Source organism: Caretta caretta, chromosome 13 (assembly GCF_965140235.1).
Source record: "Caretta caretta isolate rCarCar2 chromosome 13, rCarCar1.hap1, whole genome shotgun sequence".
NCBI lineage: Eukaryota > Metazoa > Chordata > Testudines > Cheloniidae > Caretta > Caretta caretta.
Genome location: NC_134218.1, coordinates 21,013,269 through 21,038,083, shown reverse-complemented (window position 1 = coordinate 21,038,083; position 24,815 = coordinate 21,013,269). Strand labels below are relative to the sequence as shown.

The window sequence follows — 24,815 nt, the reverse complement described above, 5'->3', positions numbered from 1 at the left end:
CCGTAGTACCTCAACTGACTTACATGGAACTACACCAAGGATCAGGGTGGTCCTCATCTACATTTATAGATGGGACATGTAAACTTGCATCAACCATCAGTTACATCCATAACTGGGAACAGATGATTGATAGGCTTTAGCTTCCTACCTCCTTGATTGCACATGTGGGTGATAATTTAGCTGTCTGCCATTAATGCCCGCAGTGGAATGTGGCTGCTATTAGTTGGAAGGGAAAAATTGTTCCCACAAAACTAGAGGCCGAGTTGAAGCCAGTTTCAGATATTTAGCTCTTCATGTCCACGATGTGTGATATAAACATTCGCTTTCAGGCATGTAGGCTAGACCCCATTTTCATATGTCACCTCATGAACTGTGCTGAGCAGAGGGCCATGAAGAAAAGCAGAGAAAAGATTCTCCAACCCAAATTTGACCTCGGTAAAGGTCTAATATAATGAGACCTCTACAAAGACCTCATCTCCACTCGTATGTACAAAATTATACCTGTGCCTAGAGTTGGCAAGTGCAGATACCACCATGTGCTCTTTTAATAGTATAGCACAGCTGTTAGAATTAGCCTCTGCAAAACCAGTTGGCAAACACTGGGTCCTTAATGGGAATTGGACAGAAAATGTAGCTCATGACCAAGAAACAGGCACATCTCAAGAGACAAGGAGAAATCTTGACTTGCTGTTGGACAGGTTTATTCAGAACAACTTTTATTTCTGCTGTGATGATGGAAAAGCGAAACCCACCCGGAATTATTTACATATCATCTGAAGGCATAACTTCAGTAGTAGTAGGAGTGTCATGATGCCAGAGTAGGAAGCAGAATAATGTTCTTGTTCTGCCTCTCGGACACTGTAGAGAGGGGTTTTGTGGCACTGGGGAACATACTAAAATATTTCCCCTTCTAAAGGGCAGTGGGGAGTACTACAGACATCACCCTAAATGTGGGAAATAATGTTGCAATGGAGTTAGGAGTAGAATTAATAATGCTCCATCATGAAAGTTAAAATATATTGACCAGTACAATCTGAAATTCCCCTCTGATGATGCACAGGAGTCTCATTTATACCAAACCAACCCCAGGCTGGACTTGCTGGTAAGTTCAACCCTGCTGCAAGAGTTCTGGACAGGACAAAATAGCCATGTTTGAGGCCAGTGCTGTTTCCAGTACATTGTGTATGTGTATGTTTTCTTAAGAAAAAATAAATTGTTCATTAGTGTGCAGTCACGTAATGCTTGGTCTGATCTCCATTGGACGTGTATCCATAAGGGGGAAGAGTCAAATCAATGTATAGACTAAATCTATGTGGATACCAGAAAGTAGTTTTTAGTAGCCTGCATGTTTATTGAGTGAACAAACTTTCAGACAGAGCGGTAACTCAGCAGATTTTTCTATAGCATTTGATTCAAAAATTTTATGTTGCGATTGTAGATAATCAAATCTCTACCCTGGGCGAGGTGTGCACAGGATTGAGTAGCCCTATCCAGGGTACAGACCAGTAGCAGATAACAGTGAGAGATCTGTTTGGTCAAGTACACCTGAAGGGAAGTAGGGAGAAATTAATTTAAGGACTGATTAAAATTAACCTGGGCATAATAACTTTTAAAACAATCTTATTCCTTTAGGAAAAGTCTCTAGGTTCCAAGAAGAATATGCATGAATTACAGCTGTTCATGTCCAGGATCTTCTCTTTGCTGCTGTGGGTTGTTTACTCTACAGCCGGGTCCATGATCTCTGAATGACTCCTGTGCAGAAGGGAAAAAAAGAAAATTATGAGGCAGCTGTTTGTGAGTAAAGACATAACAAATGTGTGAGACGTCAACCACAGGCTCGCCAGAGCTGTCATCACTTGGCTGCAAGAGTCAGACGTAAGTAAGTCAGGCGAAAGAATTGAAGGGAAGCGAGGTGGGTAAGGAGGGTGCCCAAGTTTGCTGTAGCCCTCCATTCATGGAAGCAGTTGATTTTGAAACAGTTCTTCTAAACAGTACCGGTCTTCATGGCCATCATTTTCAAACTAAAGTTAGGCTCTAAATCCATGATTTTCGTACACAAGAACTCACCACTCATTGCCTTCAGTGGGCACTGTCCGTGGTGAGATGGAAGCTTAATCATCTATCTGCACAGTAACGCTTGTCTTAAGCCTTTCTTTTTCCACTACAGAGCACTGCAAAAGCAGGATGTTGCACAGAGCTCAGCAGCTAGGGATTGGTACTCACCAGAGCACAGTGGGGAGAAAGGAGAGAGATTTACAGTTTCATGAGCTTGGCCAGGGTGTTGGTAAAGTCCTCTACATGCTCACTGTTGACATCCTGAGGCCTGAATAAGAGGAGAGAGCTGGGTAGGTTCTGACATAATTCTGTGTGGAAAGCAACTCACTATTGTGATTGCTCTCAGAAAATAGAGTTGGGAGAAGAGACAAGTTGATGAGGTACAGGACTAGTATCAGCCATGCTGTAGAGGGGAGGCTCCATCCAAGTTTCCCCCAATGCAGCTGTGCTATGCTTATTGGAAAGAAAGATGCAGGCTTTGATGCACAGTAGAAGCTTTATTCTGACCAGGAATATACTGGAGGAATATTACCTACTGCCATCTTTTCACCCGCATAAGTCAGATAGGAATAAGGACCTATTCCCACTCCCATTGAAGTGTACAGCAAAACTCCTGTTGACTGAAATGGGGTTAGGATTATAGGGCCCTACATTTCAAGGTAAAGCTTTCTACCTACCTTTGATTATGCAATATGGCTCCCAAGAAATTCCTTAATACCATCTGCTGGTGGTAGCGGCTGTCCATCAAGATGCTCTCAGACTGACGTCTGGTCAAAAATTCATGCTCCCCTTCTCCTGGGCTGCGTTCGCTGCTTCGGTTATGCAAAGAACAAGAATGGGCTGCTAGAATGGCTCTCTGCAGACAGGTTTTTTACAAACAGTTTCTCCATCTCTTGCTGGAAGGATGGGGAACCTGCTGCACTTGCAGGGATGGCTTAGCTATTGCCTGATGGATCAGGTTGTTGCAGCATCTTACTTCTGATTTGCAAATCATTTGCCCATCCATTGCTAAGATGAAATAACTGAGCTCATTGCTCAGTCTCTTGAGTAGGAATGGGGTTGGTCGAGTGGGAGACCAATGATGAGCTGCAGTTGACAAGGGTCTCCTGTCTTGTTTAGCAACACTAGTGTATGTGGTCAAAGCTGGGGGAGCAGCAATGTGGATTTTGATTTCCCGCACCTCCCTGCTTTGGGGCAGGGTGAAGCCAAGTTTCTTTCAGTGAGCAATAGCAGTTAATGTTTCACACAAAGGTTCTAGCTGGTTCCTAAGGCGGTGGAGGTTAAGAATAACCCTGAAGCTAATAGGTTGGGAAGGAAAGGATTAAATACAATGCCCAAAGAAAACTGTGATTGTGGGGATCATTACAAAATATGGGGATGCAGGGCTCTCTTAGACCAAAGGGGAAGAGGCTTGTTCTTGTACTGGTGAAACAGTGAGAAATTAATGTGACTAGGAGAGATGATGATTCCATCAGACTGGATGGAAAGGTTTCTACTTGAGCCGTGTGCATGGAAGAAATTGCCTGGTGTGACACGCAAAGTCTCAACTCGGTAACAATAGACAAACAGGAAAAGTGGTCTTACCCCAGCCGTTTGCCTATAATGGTTTGTAAGATCTTCCGGGCAGAGATCTGCCCCAGGACCTTTCGGTAGTGGTCAGTGAATATGGCATCAGCATGGCGCTGCATCCTAAAGATGAGAGACAGATGCTGGATGCATAAAACACCCTGGATAATCCACCCTTTTGGTAAGAAATCAACTTCAAAAATACCAAAAAAAATTCACATCTGATAGTGCTGAGAGGGGAGCTGATTAAGGGCCAAACAACCATCCCAGAATCCCAGTATCTGACTTTCTTTTTTTCTCCAGCAGTAAAGCAATTGTTTTTTAAAAAGTCCTGACATGGAAACAGCAGGAAAAATCTACCAACCAATCAGGAACTGCTGGGGAAAAGTGGCTTCACATTTAAATAAAAAATGTTGTAAAGGGCCTAAAAGTTTGTGTGGGGGGGGGGGCAGGGAGGAGGCTGGGCTGGGGAAGTGGGGGGTGGCTAGGATGTTCTTATGCCCTGGCTATTCCCCAGCAATGCCATGGGACCGTTAGGAGTGAATGCAGCTGGGACATGAGTTTCAGAGAAGCCCTCAGAGGTGCTCTAATGTTCACTGGGATCTGGGTCCCGGAAGTCTCAGGAGAGGGGAGGTGCAAGCCTCCCCCTCAGTCCCCACATCCTGGCTCTGCACCAGGACAGGGATGAATCCACCAACCCAACCCCATGGCTCTTGTCTGCCTCAGTTCCCCCACTTGCTTAAACAGGACTAACTATACTTCCGTGCCTGATGGGGGTGCTGTGAGGATAAATTTGTGAATGTTTTGGAGGTGAACAGATGCTGCTACAATTCCCAGAGATGCCTGGAGCTCTGCAGAATTGCTGCTTGCATGAAATAGGGCAGGAAAGGAGTATTGATCTTGCCTCATTTTGCTATCGGTCAATAACTGTCTCTTTGGAAAGGTTGGAAGAGTTAACCCCTTCCCCAGGTGACTGACTCAGGTGTAGGGAGACAGCCTTAAAAGAGTGGAGAGAAAACACAGCCCGCTGACTACACATTGTCTGGCTATGAGCACAGACTTCATCCACTACAGCAAGGTTTTGTCGAGTCAGCACCAGGCGGGGGAGACCTTTTAAGGAAGATACCGGCACTTTCAGATCTGCCTGCATTAGCGCTGGACCAGTGAGGCAGTGTGCTGGGAGCAAGCTCTGTGCCGCTGGTGATGTCTATCAGCAGGAATGTGCAACTGTGCTGTTGCTCACATCAGCTCAGTAAAAATGCTGTAGGACTTCTGGCAAGAGTTGGGGTGATAATTCCAAGCATCTTGATCAAATTCCTGTGTGCATGATTACACGCTACCTACCTACCCTTCCCTCAATTGGACTTAAAATTATTCTGTTCCTGACCTAAGTTGCCACAGTCCAGGGAGCCACAGAGCATGGCTGTTTTCAGTTTGATTCCTGTGTGTTTAAACCACTAGAGAAATCAATGAAGGTGGCTGGAAAATGGTTAGACTTTTTGGCAAAATATTAAAACCTGAAAAACCTTGGCCAAAACCGCCCCCTCCCTGCCAAAAAAAAAAAAAAAAAAAGGAGGTGACTGGACATTTCTATGGAAATGGTGCTGCAGTGTCTCGTGGGAGTTGTCGTTTAGGTGCGTTATGCCCCCTTTCTTTTCTGTGGGCAGGTCTTGGTGGCTGAGCTAAATCTCCCATAATGCACCATGATTTCCTTTCTTGCTGAGTCACCACAGTGCATCATGGGAGATGTATGTTGTCCAGTAGAGAGTGAGACCAAGAGGCAGCCCTACTACAACTCCCAGGAGGCACCTTAGCTGCCTTTCCAAATTGAATGGAATAACATGATTTTGGCAATTAATTGATCTTTAACTATTCATGGTAAATAGGCCTAATGGCCTGTGATGGGATGTTAGGGTGGGATCTGAGTTACTACAGAGAATTCTTTCCTGGGTATCTGGCTGGTGAATCTTGCTCACATGCTCAAAGTTCAGCTGATCGCCATATTTGGGGTCGGGAAGGAATTTTCCTCCAGGGGATATTGGAAGGGGCCCTGGGGTTTTTTTGCCTTCCGCTATAGCATGGGTCACTTGCTGGAGGATTCTCTGCACCTTGAAGTCTTTAAACCATGATTTGAGGATTTCAATAGCTCAGACATAGGTGAGAGGTTTATTGCAGGAGTGGGTGGGTGAGATTCTGTGGCCTGCATTGTGCAGGAGGTCAGACTAGATGATCATAATGGTCCCTTCTGACCTTAATATCTGTGAATCTATGAAACTTTTCCATTTTCAGGTGAAAGCTTTTCAATTTTCAAATGTTTGGGTTTTTAATATCTCCTACAGAAAGCAGACAATTTTTGCAAAAAACTTACTTTAATCAAAAACCCAATTTTCCATCAAAAAACAGTTTGGCTGGAAAAACTTCTATCAGACCTAGAACCCAATCCTCACTGGTAATTTCTGCAAAATACCCTCAAGTGCCCTCAAATCCTCTTGCTGTTTCCCTCATGGGCTGCAGTGTAGGAAGAAGTTAACTGAGGCTCCCTTTGTGTGTTGGGATTGTAGAATGAGGCACCTACCTCTTTTCAGCGGGGTTGGCTAGAAAACCCTCCTCCTCTTGCTGCTGCTCCTCCACAGAGAGATTGTTGCTCTGCACAGGACTGCCATCCTGTAGCTGAAAGCTCACTGCCTTGCTAGAGATGGGCAGTGGATTGTACCTGTAAGAATGAGCCAGCCGCACTGAGCACAGCCAAACTGCAATCCTCACCATCTCCCCCACCCCCACCCCCATCACCATAGCCTTCTCCACTGGGCCAACCACCAGCAGTCCTTAAGTAGCACTTGCTGGGTTCACCTCGGTATGGCTTGTATTCTCTCTTTTCTTCCCTTCCCTTCCCTGTCTAAGGGAGACGGCACAGGTTGTCTTTCTATTACTGTCCTCCAGATCTGGAAGCTGCCTAGATGCTACTTATACCAATATGCTAGGCACCTTTCGAGATTAGAAACATAGAAGTCCCAGGCACAAAGCAGCAGACAGTTCCCCCTCTCCAAAATGCCAACATACCCAGGCAAAACATAGCCAATTGGGTTCTCCCTGTGCCAGTTTTTGAAAGCAAAGCCTAAAGCATTTTCCATGGGGAAAATGTGAATGTTTGCTCCGGAGTCCAATTGCACTCAGTTTCATAGATATACTGATTTGTGAACTTACAAAAATAAGATAATTTCAACAGGTGGCAGAGTGATACTTAAATGAATTACAGGGAGGCCTTAGTACATCCCTTCAATCCATATAATACCAAAGCTCCTATACCTCTCACTTCAATGCAAGTGGACAATAATACAGAAGAAGCAAAGACAGTTAACCTTACTTACAACTTTTTAATAAAAGGAAAGTCTGGCTGTGCCATCTATATTATTATGGTTGCTCAACACCGCCCATTATAAGACCCAGTTTTCAATTTTTTATAATTTTGCCAAACTTCAACCATTTAGGCTGAAATTTTCCTTGCCAGGCTGAATTGTTTTGAAAAATTTAACCAAAATAATTCAGCTATTTCCAAGGAAGAGGCTAGGGCAAAATGTGGTTTTCCTGTGTAAAAAAATTTGTGAGACCTTTCCTTTAAAGTGTCCTAGCACCCCTGTACTTTGGAGCAGGGACTCAAAATTTGGCAAGGGGGTGGCCTTTGTGTCAGGGATGTCTCTTTTGCCTTCCCATAAAAATCCACTCAAAGTTGGCCAAGTTATAAGCATTTGAAAAACAGGGGTTTGGAAATGATCAGAGACCTCTTTGATTTGAGCAACTAAAATCACCAAAGATTGTCCTCGCTAAGCACGCTCCAGCCCCTCGCTGCTCCTGTGTATGACCAGACTGCCCATGTGCCATCCCCACAGAGTGACTGAGGCCTGGTCTACACTAGAAAATTAGGTTGGTTTAACTACATCAGTCAGAGGTGTGAAAAATCCACACTCCTGAGTGGATAGTTAAGCTGAGCTAAGTCCCTATGTAGGCAGTGCTAGGTCGATGGAAGAATTCTTCCATCCACCCAGCTACCACCTCACAGGGAGAAGAGTTGCCTGTGCCAATGGGAGAATCCCTCCCATCGCTGTAGGAAGTGTCTACACTGAAGCACTGCAGCAGATCAGCTGCAATGGCGCAACTGTGCCCTGTAGCATTTTAAGTGTTGGCGAGCGCTGAGCCTGTTTCAGCCCAGGGCTATGCGGGGCTCAGAAGGACTTTCCCTTTCCTGTAATGGCTGCTCCCAGGTGCTGGGGTGCAGCCAGGCACTGGGACTGAGAGCAGGGAGTCCATCTCTCGTGTGTTTTCAGTGATCCCCCTGCTGGCATCCAGCCAGCACAGAGGAAGAAGCTGTCCAATTCAAATGCAGAAGGGACAAAAGCCAGACTGGGGGTGGGGGAAGGAGTAGATTGGGGCAAGAGAGTAGGGGAGACAAATGAACTAGCTGGGCAAGGAGATTGAGACTGGGAACCAGTGGAGGACATGGGGGCAGGGACTGAGACTAGATGGATGAAGTCTGGCACTGGCTTTGGACTGGGACTAGGAACCGGCGTAGGGGCTCAACAGGGGTAGGAGAGACGGCCCTGACAAGAAGTTTGGTGTGGGGGAGAACTTGGATTGGCTGGGCAAAGGGACCGGGTGGGAGGAGTGGAAGAGGTTGGGAGTAGGGGGAACAGCAGTCGAGACTTGGACAGCAAGCCCATAGGAGGAAGCTAACATGGAAAAAGTAGTTTGTGAGCACTTAATGAATACGCACAGTGGGGCCAAGTTAAAGCTACACTGGCAACCCTAACTTTTGAGTGCTTGACTTCGCAACCTTAATAATGTCAGAGGAGTGAGAGAGAGATGTTGCCTGATGACTTGGGGAACTGCTAATGGACTATAGAGATAGTCCACTCTAGGTCACCAGTTCAAATCCAGCATGGCTTGGTAGCAACAAAAAACAATTACTCTCTGATGACAGTTTGGCTCATATGTAGGAGCTTGTGATTCTAGGCACTGTCCACTGGCTCTATCTGGATTTTTATCCTGCACCCAGCCCTGTGGTATCGGAGCACCGTACAAGCAAGTGTCTATTGCTACCCCATTGGTTCCCCAGTTGGCCATCTCAGTGGAGTCTGAACTCTAGGTCGACCTGGGGTCTGTTGCTGTGGCAGTGAGTGGGTAAGCTGCTTGTGCTGTTGTTCGTGTACTTGTTCTGTGAGTAAACAGAGGACTTAGGCTCCAGGGCTACTTCCCTGGCTGCTATCACCAGCCCTGAACTTACATATTTAGCTTTAAAACTGTTTGGGGCGTTTGACCCTGGCTGTCCCTTGTTTTGACTGCATCCAGTTTTCTCCTCAAAAGCCTTATGTTTACACTTCATGTTGTCAGACACAAGGTATGTTAACAATGACAGCAAACCAGTATGGTCCATTATACCACCTCCTGACTGCACGCCCATCAACAAAGCGTGGGCAGGGTGTGAATACTGGACTCTACATTGTGCCATGCGTCTTCAGTGAGCCAAGGACCCAGATGAATCAGAAAGCTGTGGGTCCCATAATAGCCATGTAAACAGCTGCTCATGGAGACTTTGCAGGCTCCGCTTTCTCGTCCCAGCCAGAGGAATGCGGAGGAGGAAAAGCTTGTTCTCACTGAAGCATAAAGTAATGTTTAAACAAGACAACTTGGCACAACCTGCAGGGTGGCACAGAAGACGTTCAGCCCCGGTATAGCAGGGGGGGCTGCAGGTCACGACTGACTTGAACTGCCAGAGCCATGTGTGGGAGGCACTCCAGATGGAAACAGCAGGAGGAGGTGTGGGTCAGGACTGAGGTGAGCTGACAGGGCTACAGGCAAGGGGCAGAGATCAGGACAGAAATAGCACTGGGTGCCGCAGGTCAGGAGTGAGGTGAGCTGACACAGTTGCCTGGGGGCCCTGGAACCCTGGACTGAAATAGCAGAGGATGTTGCTAGTCAGGATTAAGAACTGCCACAGCTTGTGGTGGTGGGGAGACTGAAAAAGCAGAGAGCTTTGCCGGACAGTATGGAATGTGCTGTCAGAGCTGGGGGAGAGGGCACTTGGAAAATCCTGCCTGCAGTGTCATGAGCCTGGTACAAAAATCCACAAAATGCCCAGGCCAGAGAATAGGAGTGAAGTCAGAGGGATGGGGGGAAATCTTTGGGCAGGCAGGAAGTTAAGGGGCTTGAGCCTACCTGAGAGCTGGATAGAGAGGAGAAGAGATGGAGCACATGACTAAATGGAGGAACAGGAGGAAGATGGCCCTGTGCAGCATCCTTCACCCTTCTGGAGTGACCTGAAATCAAGAGAAATCCAAATCAGTGATGGTAACAGCCAGTGTCTCCTGACCTCGCACACAGCATTTGGGGGCTCTGAGCACACCACTGCCAGTGAGTTGGGAGAAAGCTTCTTGAATGTGCTTGGGAGCTCTCAGCTACATCTCCATTTTCTCAGTCAGACTCAAATCGTTGCATCCCTGTGTCATCGGCATCAATGGGAGAGAAATCACCCTGTGCAGCCTATATTTATAATACCCGACATACTTCACCTTGCAAGACAGCGGACTCGGCATGTCAGTGTCTTGGCATTGCATGGTATTTATCATATAAATACCCAATTAACAGCCACCGTCTCAACAAAGAAGCCTCTTCCAATGCCTGTCTCTGCCTGGAACGCTGTCCCAGCAAGTTGATTCCCTGCCTTTGGTGACTGATGGCCAGACTCTAGAGCCCATTTCCAGGAATGCTGCGGGTGATACAAATGCCGGCCTGGAATCCATAAACCCCTGCCTGTGAGCTGGGATCAGAACATACTTCCCTCTCGCCAGGCCCTTCCGCTCTCACCAGCCTCCTCTGGAGCATGTTTTACCCAGACGAGTCAGAGACCGGAAGCAGGGAGTGTGGGATTGTCCTAATTAGAACTGCTTGAACTACTTTGTTAGGAGCTGAGTTCTTTTTTCGGGCTAGTGAACCCAATCCTGATTTTCCTCTGAATGGATTTGCTCTTTGTAAATATTTGCCTGATAGTTTGCACAACTAACTTTCACCCTCTGAGGAGCTGTTTGGATTACAGGAGCACCTAGGGGCCCCAACTGAGATTGGCGCTCCTTTGCATCAAGTGCTGTATAAACACAGTGAGAGACAGTCCCTGCCCCAAAGAGCTTACAGGCTAAATAGACAAGATGGACAAAGGGTCGGAGGGGGTAAAAGAGGCCCTGGTAAGTAGAGTGATTCACCCAAGGTCACAGGCAGAATTAGGAAGGTGTCCTGGGTTCTAGCGCATAAGCCTAGCATCTGCCGACACACTACTTGTGTTGTGCAGTTGGTCATCTTAGTTGCATAGTATGTGGTCCTCCTCCCGTAATGGATGACTGCAACACCTGACACGAGAAAACAAGTAACATATTTCTGGAGAGATAACATTCCATGTGGACAAGGGGATCTGGTGGATATAGTGTATTTAGATTTTTAGAAAGCCTTTGACAAGGTCTCTCACCAAAGGCAGTATGAGCAGGGATGGTGTCCCTAGCCTCTGTTTGCCAGAAGCTGGGAATGGGTGACAGGGGACGGATCACTTGATGATTACCTGTTCTGTTCATTCCCTCTGGGGCACCTGGTATTGGCCACTGTCGGCAGACAGGATACTGGGCTGGATGGACCTTTGGTCTGACCCAGTATGGCCGTTCTTATGAATGTTTCAGGATAGGTGAACACTTTCATGATTGTTTAGCAGCTGTCTGGATACTTGGGAAGAGGAATAATCCAAGTCCATGGACCAAAGTGAACTGAACTCTGTGCTTTTATTTGTGGAAATTAGAGCTGGTAGAAAAATTTCCATCAAATCTTTTTTCCGGTGAAAAGTACCTTTGTGATCAAAATGAAAATGTTTGCAAAATGTTATCATTTGGATGGAAATTTGTTGTCAAAAATATTCCAAAATGGAAAAATGCTTAATTTTTTTGAAGAAAACAAAAACAAAACTAATTAGGTGTCAATCACAGGTTGGGTAGAGCTGGGTGTGGCATTGGTGGGAATTCTGTGGGGGAAGTTGATTAGTTTAGTTACAATGTTGCTGTGTTATTTTATTTGATCAGAAATCAAATTTTATTTGATCAGAAATAAATAAAATGTCAAATAAATTTGACAGGTCTTTTTATGCACTTGTGTGTGTGTTTAATCTGTTGCCCAGGGCTCCGGAATACCAGATGGTTGCTATTTTATTGTAGTTTAGTAAAAATACAAATACATATTTATTTCTAGAGCTGTGAGCCTAGACAACAGCCGGCAAAGTGCATAAGAAGCCACAGTCCTGACTTCAGAAGCTTTCAGGCTCACTGGGACAGATCTCATATGGAGGGTATTCGTCCAAGACACAAGAGAGCCTGGAGTGATTGTCAGCAAGAAAATACAGGTAAGGAGCTGCTGTGAGTGAAAAGGGATCTGAAGAAGAACAAGGAGGGTGCATGGCACACGGGGAGGGGGAAGTTGTTCCAAGCAGAGGAATGAAGGAAGGTGCAGAGCTGTATGTAGAAAGAGACACAATGACCAGTGAGGAGCAGGAGGATTTGAGGAATGGGGCTATTCCTGTCTCTGCACTGGCATCTGCAGGAGGAGAGGATGCTGTGCCCTTTCCATGGGTGGAGCAGCAGCAGAGTTCCTCCTGTCCTCCGGGACATACTGTGCTAGGTCCGTCACACCTTCCTGCAGAGCTCCAACCGGGCTATACTCCTCTGTGCTGCCCACAACAGGCTGCAGCACCTACATGCCTCTGTCAAGCCCTAAATGGCTTGTTTATCACCTGCTTACAAATTCAGGGATAGACCCCAGGTCTCCTGTCCCTGTGCCATAGCACAAAGGCATCCTTCCTCTCTTCCAGTGCCTGAAAGGATCAAACCGGCAGCAGGAGGCTGACAGTGAAGGAGAAGGAATCTAACTGCACATGGAAATGATAAGGGATGAGAGATGAAATGGAAATGCAAAATAATACCAAGGACCGTGTGGGCGAAGGAGAGTGAACCTCGAAGATTCAGTGGAGAGTTGTGTGAACGTGATCCAGGTCTGCAAGGCTGGGCTGCATATCTGACCAGCACAGGCAGGTTTCTCTATCCCTAAGGACAGGGCATTGTTTCTACTGTTGATCATTGATGGAGTGCCATAAGTGCATGTGGTACTGCACAGACATGATCCCTGGGCCAAGGTGCTCAAAATTGAAATCTGAGAACACGGTGATGACACACAGCAGCGTTGGGTGTATTTGTGCTTTTGATAGACACAAAGGGGTGAAGATCCTCATGGACGAATTGTGTTTTAAGGAGCTATTTGACTGAGGAGAGGAAAGTTGTTTGGGGAAAAATGAGTAGGAAGGTATTCTGGGCATAGGATCTGATCTCTCTGCTATTGATGTTTGTTTATTATTGTAGTGTCTGAGTCCAAGTTATGAACCAGAACACATTGTGGCAGGTGCTGTGTAAACACAGAACACAAAGACAGTCCTTGCCCCAAACTTAAGCCCCCACTGACTTCAGTGAGCGCAGAATCAGATTCCCAGGGAGCAGGATGGCACTATTAATTACTGTAAACAGTTCCTCAGCCTGCTTTCTGGTTTCCCAGTTTACAGCTGCTTACACTTCAAACCTGCAGGCTGGGTCAGCCTTCAGCACTGTTTCCATCTGTTGTTGTTTTGGAAGTGAAGCAGCTTGACCTAACTTTAGAACAGAACTGACTGTTGGCAAAAGAGGGGACTGAATCCACCTTCCAAAGAATTCTTGCCTCTTAGAAACCATCATGTCAGCCCCATGAAGACCCTCAGAATGCCAGAGAACCGAATCAGGGACTTACTCCTGTGGGACAGAATTATAAGGCTTTTGGTTTTAGGTTTACACTGCTGTTTTCTGGAGGAAGCATGCCCCCCTCCCTGATACCCCAACATGAATCCTAAATTATATCCATCCACTTCTGATAAAGAAAATGAGGGTGATCTATACACTCCAAAAGGAGCGTTAGCACCCAAGTCTGGGACAGTGTCAATCAATGTTCTTTATATTATGAACAGCCAAACCACTGTGAGAGCATGGCAATGGGGTTGCACAAGTGCAACCAGGGGAGAATATAGCCCTTTGCTTTTCCCTTCCTTCCCGTTTGTATTCCTAGGGTAAGACACCCCGCCACACATGATTATCCCCACTTTCACTCTATACCCAGCTCCTCTTTTTTTCAGTGCCAGGTGTTCCTCCAGACTGTTTTTATCCCTTTTGAAATCTTTATTCCGCACCTCTCTGACCCTATAAGTTTCTTAAAGACGCTTTTTTGATTTTCCTTTTTCTCTCCTCATCTGTTTTTACCTTCCTTATCTTCTCTTTCCCCTCTCCACTCTTCCATTCTTTCTCTCTCTCTCTCATCCCTTCATTTCTGTCCCCTTGGTCCTCTCCCCTTTGATCTTTCTCCCACCCCATACACAAAGGATACTGAACCTGAAGTCCTGCTCGCCTTCACAAGTGTGGGCATTATTTCAGAGGGTGAACAGAAGAATGTTTAAGTTTCACACTCTGAACATGGCCAAGTTGACAGCCCTGGAGGGTTAATTTCACTTCTCTGCTTTCCATTCTAGCAGTGGGGGGCAGGGGAATTAATAAATTTTAAGATGAAAAGCATTTAATGTTATTGTAAAAGATAAAGCACAACACCCTCCCAACACCCCCTCATGAAATTTCAATGTTGCAGTGTTTGTGAAAATACTGATGGATCGATTAGCTCGATCACTCCTTCTGTTCCTTACTGTGTCTGGGATACATGTCTAATCAGTCCTGAAAATACTGCTGTGGGGATGCAATGAAACCTTAATCACTCCTGCAGTCTGATAAGGTTGACTTTTATACCGTACTATCTTGCAATTAAAAGTACAAAGATATTTCCAATTGCTTCCTCTGCTATCCTGTAATTGGATTTGTGTTGCCCGTAAGTCTTTCAAATTTCTATTCATCCCTTTGGTTGGCTCGACTAAATAGTTATTAATGGATGAGTAAATTATTGGTTTTGTGGTGGCTTTCATGAATGTTGCAAGAGCAGGAAGCAGGTTCTGTGCCTGGGCTCATAAATTTCCAAACTGTTTTGCAAAGCTGTTCTATAACATTACTTTGTAGATTTACATGTATCAGACACTTCAGTTACTAATAATTGTTTCAGTCTATAACTTAAGCTACAAAGCCCTTTCAGATTAGTACTGAGGCTGCTGATAAATGCCAAATCTGATTGTGTTTTAGTGTAATTGAATTGTCCCCAGTTTCCAAATAGCAAGTATCTTGTTAAAACACACATGCAAAGGATCAAACTTACCGTTCCCTGAGGAAATGGGATCTTTCCAGCTCTCTACGTGATTTCCTTTCCCTGTTAAAAATACAGCTTCTTTCTCTCTCGCTCTCTTGATAGCTTTTGTTGCTTCAACGAACTGGTTCCTTCCTCCTTAGTTCTTTACCTGTGCAGGGTCCCAGTGGACTGGGACCAAGACTTGTTCAGATGTCCCCAACTACCGTGGTAGTTGTCCTGCTGCGAGAGGTGCACCTTCTCTTTTTATACCTGTGCACCCTTAAGAGTTCTGTGGGCTTCTCAACGTCAGAGGATCAATTACCCTCCAGTTGTTCAAAGGGCTGTGTTTAGCATCCCCTCTTTTAGCGGATGAGGCTGCAGGCAGGGAGGTGGGAGGTAAGGGGGGGGGGTTATGCCTGCACTTTGAGGATGATATGCATGCTTTCCCTTTATCTTACAGATATAGAATAACAACAATAATTTGACACAATGAATGACCAATTAGCTTTACAAGGTAAACTTCTCTTCCCTTTAAAATGTCATTTTCCTTGTAACCCACAATGGGGGAAGGTTAACCATTAATATTCTCTCCTGCTGCCTTTGTAGGAAGGTTTATCTCTTGGCCTTTTTCTTTTCCTCCCGATTATCAGGCTTTTCCTCCTTCTCCTTTGTTGTTGGTACCTGCTGTCGTTAGCAGGGCAGTTCATGCTTCAGTCCCTCGCAAACATCACAGCCTCACGCCAGGCAAGCAAAGCATCTTTCTGGAGAACCTTGCTCTGCGCGTGTGCACTGTAAAAAATCAGAGGTCCTGCTCCATTTGCCATGTCATCCCTCCATTTTGGTCTCCGGTGGCCTGTTCCATTCCTGTAGGAACTGTTAGGGAAATGCTTTTTATGAAGCCTCATTTTGGAGGGAACTGGATGGCTCTGGGGGCTGGTAACAAGACTTTCCTTCCTCCACGACCAGTGTGAACCCAGACTAGAAAAGTGTTACTACCAAAAGATTGGAAGGAATCTAACCCCTCCTTCTTCAGACCATAAGCCAACCTCCAGCTATTTTGGGTGTTAGGAGGAAACTTTCTATGGGGCAGGTTATCCCAGAGCTGCCTCCTGCAGAGTTTCTAGCACCTCTGGAGCAGCTGTGTTCTGGCTACTGTCAGACAGGATGCAGGACAAGATGTCCCACTTGGTCGTCTCTGGTATGGAAGGAGGGGATTTTCAAAAGCATTCAGTGTTGGCCTAACTCTACTCAGTGGTCTCTTTCCTAGTGGCTCAGCAGCCTCCTCTCAAAACACACCATCCCAATAGACACTAATCCTCAGTCTTCTCTTGCAGCCATGGTAGAGGGCAAGGACTAAACTCCTCTGTCGCTCTTAGAGGTGGTCCCTCTGTCAGGGTTGATGCACATTGGCAGGGTGGTGTGAGGGAAGCTTGCATTGCCACTGCCTGGGCTGTACCTGCTCTGTAGATAAATATAATGCTTCCATTCCTACGACGGTCAAACCGATGACATGGGCCCAATCCAACTCCCAGTGAAATCAGTGAAAGGCTCCCATGGCCTAAACAGGATCTGTCCCTAAAGGGGATCTATGTAATATACTTGCACTTCTGTAAGGCTTTTGACTTGGTACTGCATGACTTTTTGATTAAAAAAAAACTAGAAAGATACAAAATTAACATGGGATACATTAAATGGATTAAAAGCTGGCTGATAGGTCTCAAAATGTAACTGTAAACGGGGAATCATCATTGAAGGGGTGTTCCTAGTGGGGTCCTGCTGGGATCCCTTCCTGGCCCTAGGCTACTTAACATTTTATTAATGCCATAGAAGAAAAGTGGTAAATAATCAAGAGGACAGGTCACTGATTCAGAGCAATCTGGGTTGCTTGGTAAGCTGGGAGCACACAAACGGTGTTTTAATATGACTTAGTGTAAATGTCTACATCTAGGAACAAAGAATGCAGGCCATACTTATAAGATGAGGGAGACTATCCTGAGAAACAGGGCCTCTGAAAAAGATTTGGGGGTTTGGTGAATAATCAGCTGAACACGAGCTCCCAGTGTGATGATGTGGCCAAAAGGACAAATGCGAACCTGATAATTAAACATGGGAATCTCGAGATGGAATAGAGAGTTTATTTTACCTCTGTTTTTGGCATTGGTGCGACCGCTGCTGGAATGCTGTGTCCAGTTCTGGTGTCCACAGTTCAAGAAAGATGTTGATAAATTGGAGAGGGTTCAGAGAAGAGCCATGAGAATGATTAAAGGATTAGAAAACATGCCCTGTAGTGATAAACTCAAGGAGCTCATTCTCTTTGTTAAGCTAAAGAGAAGGTTAAGTGGTGATTTGATTAGTCTGTAAGTAGCTATAAAGGAAACAAATATTTAACAATGGGCTCTTCAGTGTAGCAAAGAAAGGTCTAACATGATCCAATGGCTGGAAGTTGAAGATAGACAAATTCAGACAGGAAATAAGGCACACATTTTTTAAGTGAGAGTAATTAACCATTGGAACAATTTACCAGGGTATGTGGTGGACTCTCTATCCCTGACCATTTTTAAATCAAGACTGGATGGTTTTTCTAAAAGCTTTGCTCTAGGAATTATTTTGGGGAAGTTCTCTGGCCTGAGTTAGACAGGAGATCAGACCAGACTATCATCATGGTCCCTTCTGGCCTTGGGATCTATGAAAATAAAAATATTTCTTAAAATGTGATTCAGGTGCACAGCAACTGTGGGAAGAGCCCCAGGAAGAATTATTCTCTTTATTCCAGATCTGAGTTAAAGAAGTCTCCACTCAAACCTGTTCAGAAGGAAAAGGTCTGCTGTGCAAATCAGACATTTGGATATAGATATTCCTGTTGTCTTAACACCAAATAAGGGAAATGTTCTGAATACCACACAGCGGAGCTTTAAAAATCAATGTGCTGGGCCACGCAGCTGTGTGCTGTCTTTCAGCACTGCAATGGGATCGTTCAGCTCTACCTTCATTGCCAGCGTTTCCGAAACACAACCTCCTGCTCTTTCATGGGTGAGGCTGGTAGCACCAATTTTTCAGCACAAATTGTTTTTCCCCGGCTGTGAATTGGTGCTACGCATCCCTGTCTCTCACACGAATCACTATTTTGTTAAGCCCTGTACCACTCTGGAGCAGTTATCAGCTGTCTCAAGGTATTTATTTGTGCTTCTCAACCATTCTATTTTATGAGGGAGTTTCATATCAGCCTTGCCTATTGCCTGAGACCAAGCTGCTGCAGATAACTGACTTGTACACTGACCCTCTGCACAAGGAGAATCCATGCTTATGAAGGGTGTTATCTGTTTAACTGCCATACTATTAGTTATCCACCAAGCATTTCGGATTGGGGGCTTAGCCTCTGTTTTTATTTCAGATCCCAACTGCTTTCCAAGGAAGGTTTTAAAAATCCCATTGTCTTATTCTGCACAGCTGGACCCAGCTGGGAGCCCAAGTTAAGCAATAAGCAACCCCCTCAAGATTTCAGATTCATGTACAGGTTCCAAACAAAGTAAAACAAACATACAGGGTCTCTGAGCATGTTCCCTTCATGCCGTTTAGGCGTCTTTAAACAAACAATATAAAGGCAGTCGCTCTTATATTACCCGCACTTCCTGTCCCAGCTTGTACTCAGAATCCCTTCCATGTTCCCAGAACTGAAAGGAGTCAGCCTAAACACCCTTTCCTGAATCCTTGGTCTTACCCTCTGGCTAGACACTGCAGGCTGCAGTAGGTGCCTGGATACAACTGGCTGTGATCTGTATTGTTGCCTGAAGTTCTGGCTTTGCTCCTGAGCTGGGGCTTATCCAAACAGGGGCTTGGATCTCAAGGATCTGTGCATTTGGCCTTAATCCACCACAGCCTATGAAGGGGTGTGATCTGGTTCAGAGCCTGACCCTGCATTCATCCCTGCTGCAGTCAGTGGATGCTCATCACTGAGAGCATTTTATGATCACTGTTTTAGTGTTTAACTAAAATAGTGGCAAAGGCGGATCTGGCACCGCACAGACCTATAGGAAAACCCCTGCTTAAGGGGTTTAGGAATCAATCCTGCAAGCACTGAAGTCAACAGAAGCTTTTCCTTTTGTTTCAGTGGGTGAAAATTTGGCCATTAAATGTGACAGAGGTATTAATGTATTTTTTTCCTGATAAGTAGTTTTAGAGAGAGTTGTATGGTGTATGTCTGTAGTCGTATGATTTCATTTGTACCTAGAACTTTTCCCCTCTTGCCCCACCTCTCTCTTTCTCTTGATCTCCTTCATTTCATTAGAGTTACAGCCAACCCCAGAGCACAATGTAATTGATGTGGCAACTTACCTCCCATAATTCAGCAGTCAGGCTAGGTGGGTGTTACGGGATATATTACTTCCTGTACACAATGGGCCAGCTCAGCTGGTGTAAATTGGCTCAGGTCATAGAATCATAGAATATCAGGATTGGAAGGGACCTCAGGAGGTCATCTAGTCCAATCCCCTGCTCAAAGCAGGACAAATCCCCAATTTTCCCCATATCCCTAAATGGCCCCCTCAAGGATTAATGGTTCTACACCCGTTTACACTGGTAGAGGATCTGGTTCCCTTTCTGACTGAAATTCTGCTGAAGTTTGAAGTTGCATTTGCTTACACCCAGTCTGATTGTAGCCCACAGTGTGAGGCAGACACCTGCTGCAATTATGTTCTATTTCCTGTTCTTCATTGACAAAGGGCAGAGCCTGAAAATCCTGATGCAATTCCCTAGATATTGATTCCCTTTTAGCCTTGCCACCTACGTCCTTCATGCCATGTTTTTAAAAAATAGTTGCTGTTCACTCCCTATGTACCATATATGCTCCCAGATTATTTTACCTACATGGTAGATGACCCCCCTCCCCCCACTTAGTGATGTTAAAACTAACTCCATTGGGTATTCAGCTAAAAGGCCAGAAAAAACTTCCCTGGACCTTGTTGCTATCTCCAACTGTCCTAGCCTTTTCTCCAGCCTCCCCAAAGCTTTCCTGAACGTGGCAGTTGGCTCATGTCTCCTCTGATCCCCATTACCCCCTATGCAGCAGCTCAGGACTTTCCAAACCCCATGTGGTTTTTCTTTTCATCAGTTAGTGAGGCAATTAAGTTACCACAAATGACTTGTTAGCCTAAAAAGCACCCATTAAGCTGACTGGGAGACCTATTTTAGCATCCATTTCTCATCTTACATATGAGTACAAATGGTAGAGCTATTGCACATCATCAAGAATTTAATTATATTTCTAATGAATTGGTATTTATATACTACGTTTAATCCAAGGGAGTCTAAAGTTCTTCACAAGCCATTGGAATGTAGCAATGCGGCACTTCTTGGTGGGGGACGGGACATGGCAACAACCCAGCACACAAGAACAAAAGGAGGGAAAAGAAATATTGGTGAGGGCCATTGGAAAACATCCCCTGTTCTTCCAGAGGAGCCATAGAATCTGTAATGTCTAAGCACAGCAAGCAGGATGTATTTTTTTTTAATTAAAAAAAAATCCTTGGTAAATTGTACTGGACTCCGTTTCTCTACTTTGGAAGGATAAAGGGCCAGGATTTGGTGGCTGTGGATCCTTGGAATCTCCAGATTTGATGCTTAGAACACCAATATATTTCCCTTGATGAATTTGGGGCTGGAGCACAGTGAATACAAGTATTTAAGAAAATAATCTCCTTAGAAAAGGGTCACCATGGAAGAGAAGCAGCCAAGCTCTTGGCCATATACTTTGCGTTTGTAATCATGAATGTGAAACAATGTATCAGATTAAAACCTGACAGAATAAATTGGTGGCATGCAAAAAGTAAAAGAAGGGGCTAGCAAAATGAAGGACTGTCTCATACATTTAAAAGCCTGTTTGAAAAGCCTGCTTAATCTTCACATGTTAAGATATCACTTAGACCACAATAGAGCAAGTGGCACCAGCCTGCATGATGTGAATCTGTCAGGAGCCCTGATGTGGCAGTGTGAGCGAGATGCCATTTTTAGTGCTTGTGCCTGTCTGGTTCTGTTTATTTTCTGATGGAATCACAGAAATGTTTCACCAGCAGGTGGGTGAAATGCCCCCAGCATTGGCCAGCAGATGTCAGTATTCTACAGTCAGTTCTGTATTTCAGCCTCTCAAAATGACTCAAATTTATTTGAGCATAAGCTTTCGTGAGCTACAGCTCACTTCATCTCCCCACTGTATTTTCCACTGAATGCAGCTGATGAAATGAGCTGTAGCTCACGAAAGCTTATGCTCAATAAATTTGTTAGTCTCTAAGATGCCACTAGTACTCCTTTTCTTTTTTCATTCTTATTGCAATTTTGAGAGATAATTTTCCAAAAAGCTGACAGGTCCTAGTCCAGCACTGGACGGGGAGCTAGGAGATCTGAGCTCCTCTTGCTCTGTAACCTTGCCCATGTTTTCAAAACTAGCCTCTGATTTTGTGTTTCTCAGATTTTGGGAACCCAGATTGAAAGGCCTCGGATCGTGGTTTTCAGAGGCACTGACAACCTCATATACAAACTGAAAGTCAATGGGAGCTGTGGGTACTCAGCCTGTTTAAAAATCAGGCCCCAAAGGTCTCAGGCTAGGGAACCAGAAATAGAGCCCCCTCCCAAATCAAAGGCTGTTTTTCAAGATGTTGGCATAACTGTGTTGTGCCTCAGTTTCCCCATCTGTAAAAATGCAGATCTGAATACCCATCTTTGGAAAGGTTTCAGAGTAGCAGCCGTGCTTTGAGAGCCTCAGATGAAAGGTGCTATTTAAGTGTCTGAAAAGTATCTGAAAAGTAAAAGTCAAGTTTATGGACAGAGAATCCTCTCAAATTTCCCAAGACTTTGCTAAGCCATCATTCACACAGTATATTCAATCTGATAAATGCCCTCCTTTTTCTATATTTTTAAAATACACTTCAATTGGTGGGTTCTATTCAATGTCTGGGTTTCTATTGAAGTGTCAGGCTGCTAGCTTACGGAGTGGATGGGGCCTTTCCAAAACCTGCAGCTGTTGTCTTGATATTTTGCCATGGCAAAATGCTGGGGGAGGAGAAGCAGACATTGGTATAAAGTGTGGAAGCTGTATATAGCTGCCTCTGCTCAGAGATCTCCCTCTACAGGCATCTGAAATGCTGTTACCAGAGAGAGCTCTGATGGTATTATGGTGATATGGGAACATGAAGATCCCATGGAAATTGTTAGGGCAGGAGATCCAGGTTAAAGTTTCTAAAAGTACCTAAGTGAATTTAGGAGCCTAAATCCTATTTCCAAAAGTGACTTAGGCCCAGATCCTCAATCAAAGGTATTTAGGTGTCTAACTCCCAGTTGAACTCAGTGGGGAGTCAGGTACCTAAATATCTTTGAGGAGCTGGCTGTTAGGTATTGAGGAGCCCAAGTCCTACTGACTTTTAATGAGATGTAGGGTCCTGTGGGCATAACTCACTTTTAAAAATGGGATTTAGGCCTTGAATAAACAAGTTCCTGTGCCGAGTTTCTCCACTGGTAGAATTGGGATAATCATCTAGTTGTGAGTTTTAGTTTTTATGCGGCTTTCAAATCCTTGGATGAAAGGGATTATATAAATCCAGAGTGGTGATTCTTGTTATAAATGCAAGACCTGGAAAGGTGAACTTTGGTTTTCTGAGTCACGTTGACTTCCATTTGATATTTCAAAACATCTAGTTGAATTCTTTTTTGGAAAAAAGACCTTTTGCCTGTAATACCTGTTTGCATCAGGCTGAACATAAGCAAACAATAGTGTATTTTGCTCCCTTTAGCCAGAAATTTCTGATTCTGAGAGCCAGATTCTCAGGTGGTGTAAATCTGCAGAGCTCTATTGAATTCAATAGATTAGGTATCTTTACACCAGCTAACAACCTGACCCTGAGTCTTCTCTCAGTCAGGAATGTCATCTGGCCACCTTTGCCAGGACATTCCTTGATCTCCATTTCCACAGAATTATTGGTAAAAGGATTTCTTGGTCCCAGAGATGATTTTTTTAATTCAGTGTTTTGGGTCAATAGTAGCAGATCTCACTGCCCTCCCCAGTTCAACTCTAAATGTAAGCAGCCATGGGTGATGTCAGTTCCCAGAATTGTTTCTAAGGTAGGGATTTTTTTCCTGAATGTTTTTCACGTTATACATCCAGGTGTCCTATATACCCTTTTTAACATGGATATCTCTATGGAAAACCAGAGAACTAGTAGGACTATGACATCTCAGGTACCAAATAAGTGAAACCTGTTACATGAGGGAGGAAGTGATTATTTGCCTGTTTTTACTAACACCTATTGAACTCAAAACACTTGACAAGCAGTCATTTATTACATACTCAGTTGTCTGACCCTTCACAGGGCTCAGAAAACTCCCCACACCCATTTAGGATAGTCAGTGAGTTCTCAGAAGGAAAAAAAAACAAAACAAGGAAAACTAGATTTGACATTACTGATATTTCAAAGGTAAAAAATAGGGAGAAAAAGAAAAATCTTTCAGACTTTTTATACGTGACAAAGAAGCGAAAACGTTGTTGTTATTTTCCCCCCTTACCTTTCATGATTGGGCCCTGAATCTGGGCAACTAAATGACAGAGAGATTCCTTGGACGCAGCACAGACTGATGTGCAATTCATAATGGTTGTGCCAAAGCACTTTAAGGAGACAAGCTCAGGAAAATTACAGGTAAAAAGAAGCCTGTGGAAAGGGAAAAGTCAGGTGATTGATCATAGATGGGAGGGTGGCCTGTGTTAATTATTCATATATATTTAGATAACACAACAATCTTGAGGGGAACATGTAGACTGAGGAGGCAGCACTGTACAAGATTTCTTCCTTAGGCAGTTTGTTGAATACAGACAACAGAATCACAAGCTATTTTGGACCTGGTATTTGGAAACATGCCCTTCTGGATGTTACTGCTCCACAGCTGGCCCCAACGTACAGCGTTCAGGCTGAATGCATGGTTGAAAAGAGAAGTCTTGAGATAGTGGTCCTATGTGAATGTGAAGAAGCAGAGGGACTTCAAAGTGACTTTACCTGCGTATTCAGAATTATGAAAGGGTTTGACATAAGACAGAGCCAGACTAGAAGGGGTTTCCAAAACCACCTGCTTTCTGAAAATCAGGAAAGTAGCATTAAACAGGGTGCCAATTATATACAGAACAAGACACATCTGGAATAAATTGCCTGAGGCCACTGAAGCAAACAGTAGAAATAAACTTAAATGACAGCTAAATATTTTGAGGGTGAGATAAGGGATTGCAGAAGCAGAACAATTGGGTGGAGATGATAAATCTAAAGGAGACAGGCTGCTGCATCACCTGAGCAAACCTATGAGAAGGAAGAAAGAGGAGGGACCAGGAATTAGGAGTAGAAAGAAAGAAAAATAACCCCAAAACGAAGGGAAGGGGGGGGGATAATTAGGACCCCACTTAGATTTTGCATAGTATGTTTATGGGACAGAGTTAAACCCTTTGTTCTATTCCGGTTCTCTGGTGTCCTCCTCACCATAGTACAGGGGTGGCCAAACTTACTCACCCTCTGAGCCACATACGATAATCTGCAGAAGCCCGAGAGCTGGGTGCACCTGCCACAGCTGGAGACTTCAGCCATGCGGGGAGCGCCTGCTGCGGTTTGGGGCTTCAGCCCCACTTCTGCTGAAGCCCCGAGCCCCAGCAGGTGCCTGCCCTGGGGCTGAAGCCCCATGATCCTCCCCATCCCCACAGGGCAGAAGGCCTGAGCTCCACCTGCCCCAGTCTGATAGGTGGAGAATGGGGGGCAGTGGGATGGGGCTCCCACTTAAAGGAGCCACCCCTGCAACAGTGCCTGAGTCTGCGGGACGTCGAGGGCCAGGACAAGGGCGGAGGAGAGAGCAGGCTCAAA

General features: G+C 44.9%; 1 protein-coding gene across 4 annotated transcripts; it reads right to left on the bottom strand.

The window, feature by feature from the left end:
• Positions 1 to 1,327: 1,327 nt before the first annotated feature.
• On the bottom strand, positions 1,328 to 24,579 carry GHRH (growth hormone releasing hormone). 4 transcript variants are annotated; one of them, XM_048820625.2, is made up of 7 exons: positions 24,471 to 24,579; positions 9,832 to 9,932; positions 6,197 to 6,334; positions 3,640 to 3,744; positions 2,733 to 2,867; positions 2,224 to 2,323; positions 1,328 to 1,752 (listed from the first exon to the last, which is right to left on the bottom strand). In XM_048820625.2, the coding sequence occupies exons 2-6, from the start codon at positions 9,909 to 9,911 to the stop codon at positions 2,254 to 2,256; spliced, it is 528 nt and encodes a 175-aa protein (XP_048676582.1). In that variant the 5' UTR covers positions 9,912 to 9,932; positions 24,471 to 24,579; the 3' UTR covers positions 1,328 to 1,752; positions 2,224 to 2,253. The 4 variants fall into 4 exon arrangements, with proteins under 4 accessions (XP_048676582.1, XP_048676583.1, XP_048676581.1 ...); XM_048820626.2 differs by lacking the exon at positions 24,471 to 24,579 and adding an exon at positions 14,968 to 15,702 and having other exon boundaries at positions 2,733 to 2,864; XM_048820624.2 differs by lacking the exon at positions 24,471 to 24,579 and adding an exon at positions 14,968 to 15,700.
• Positions 24,580 to 24,815: the final 236 nt, after the last annotated feature.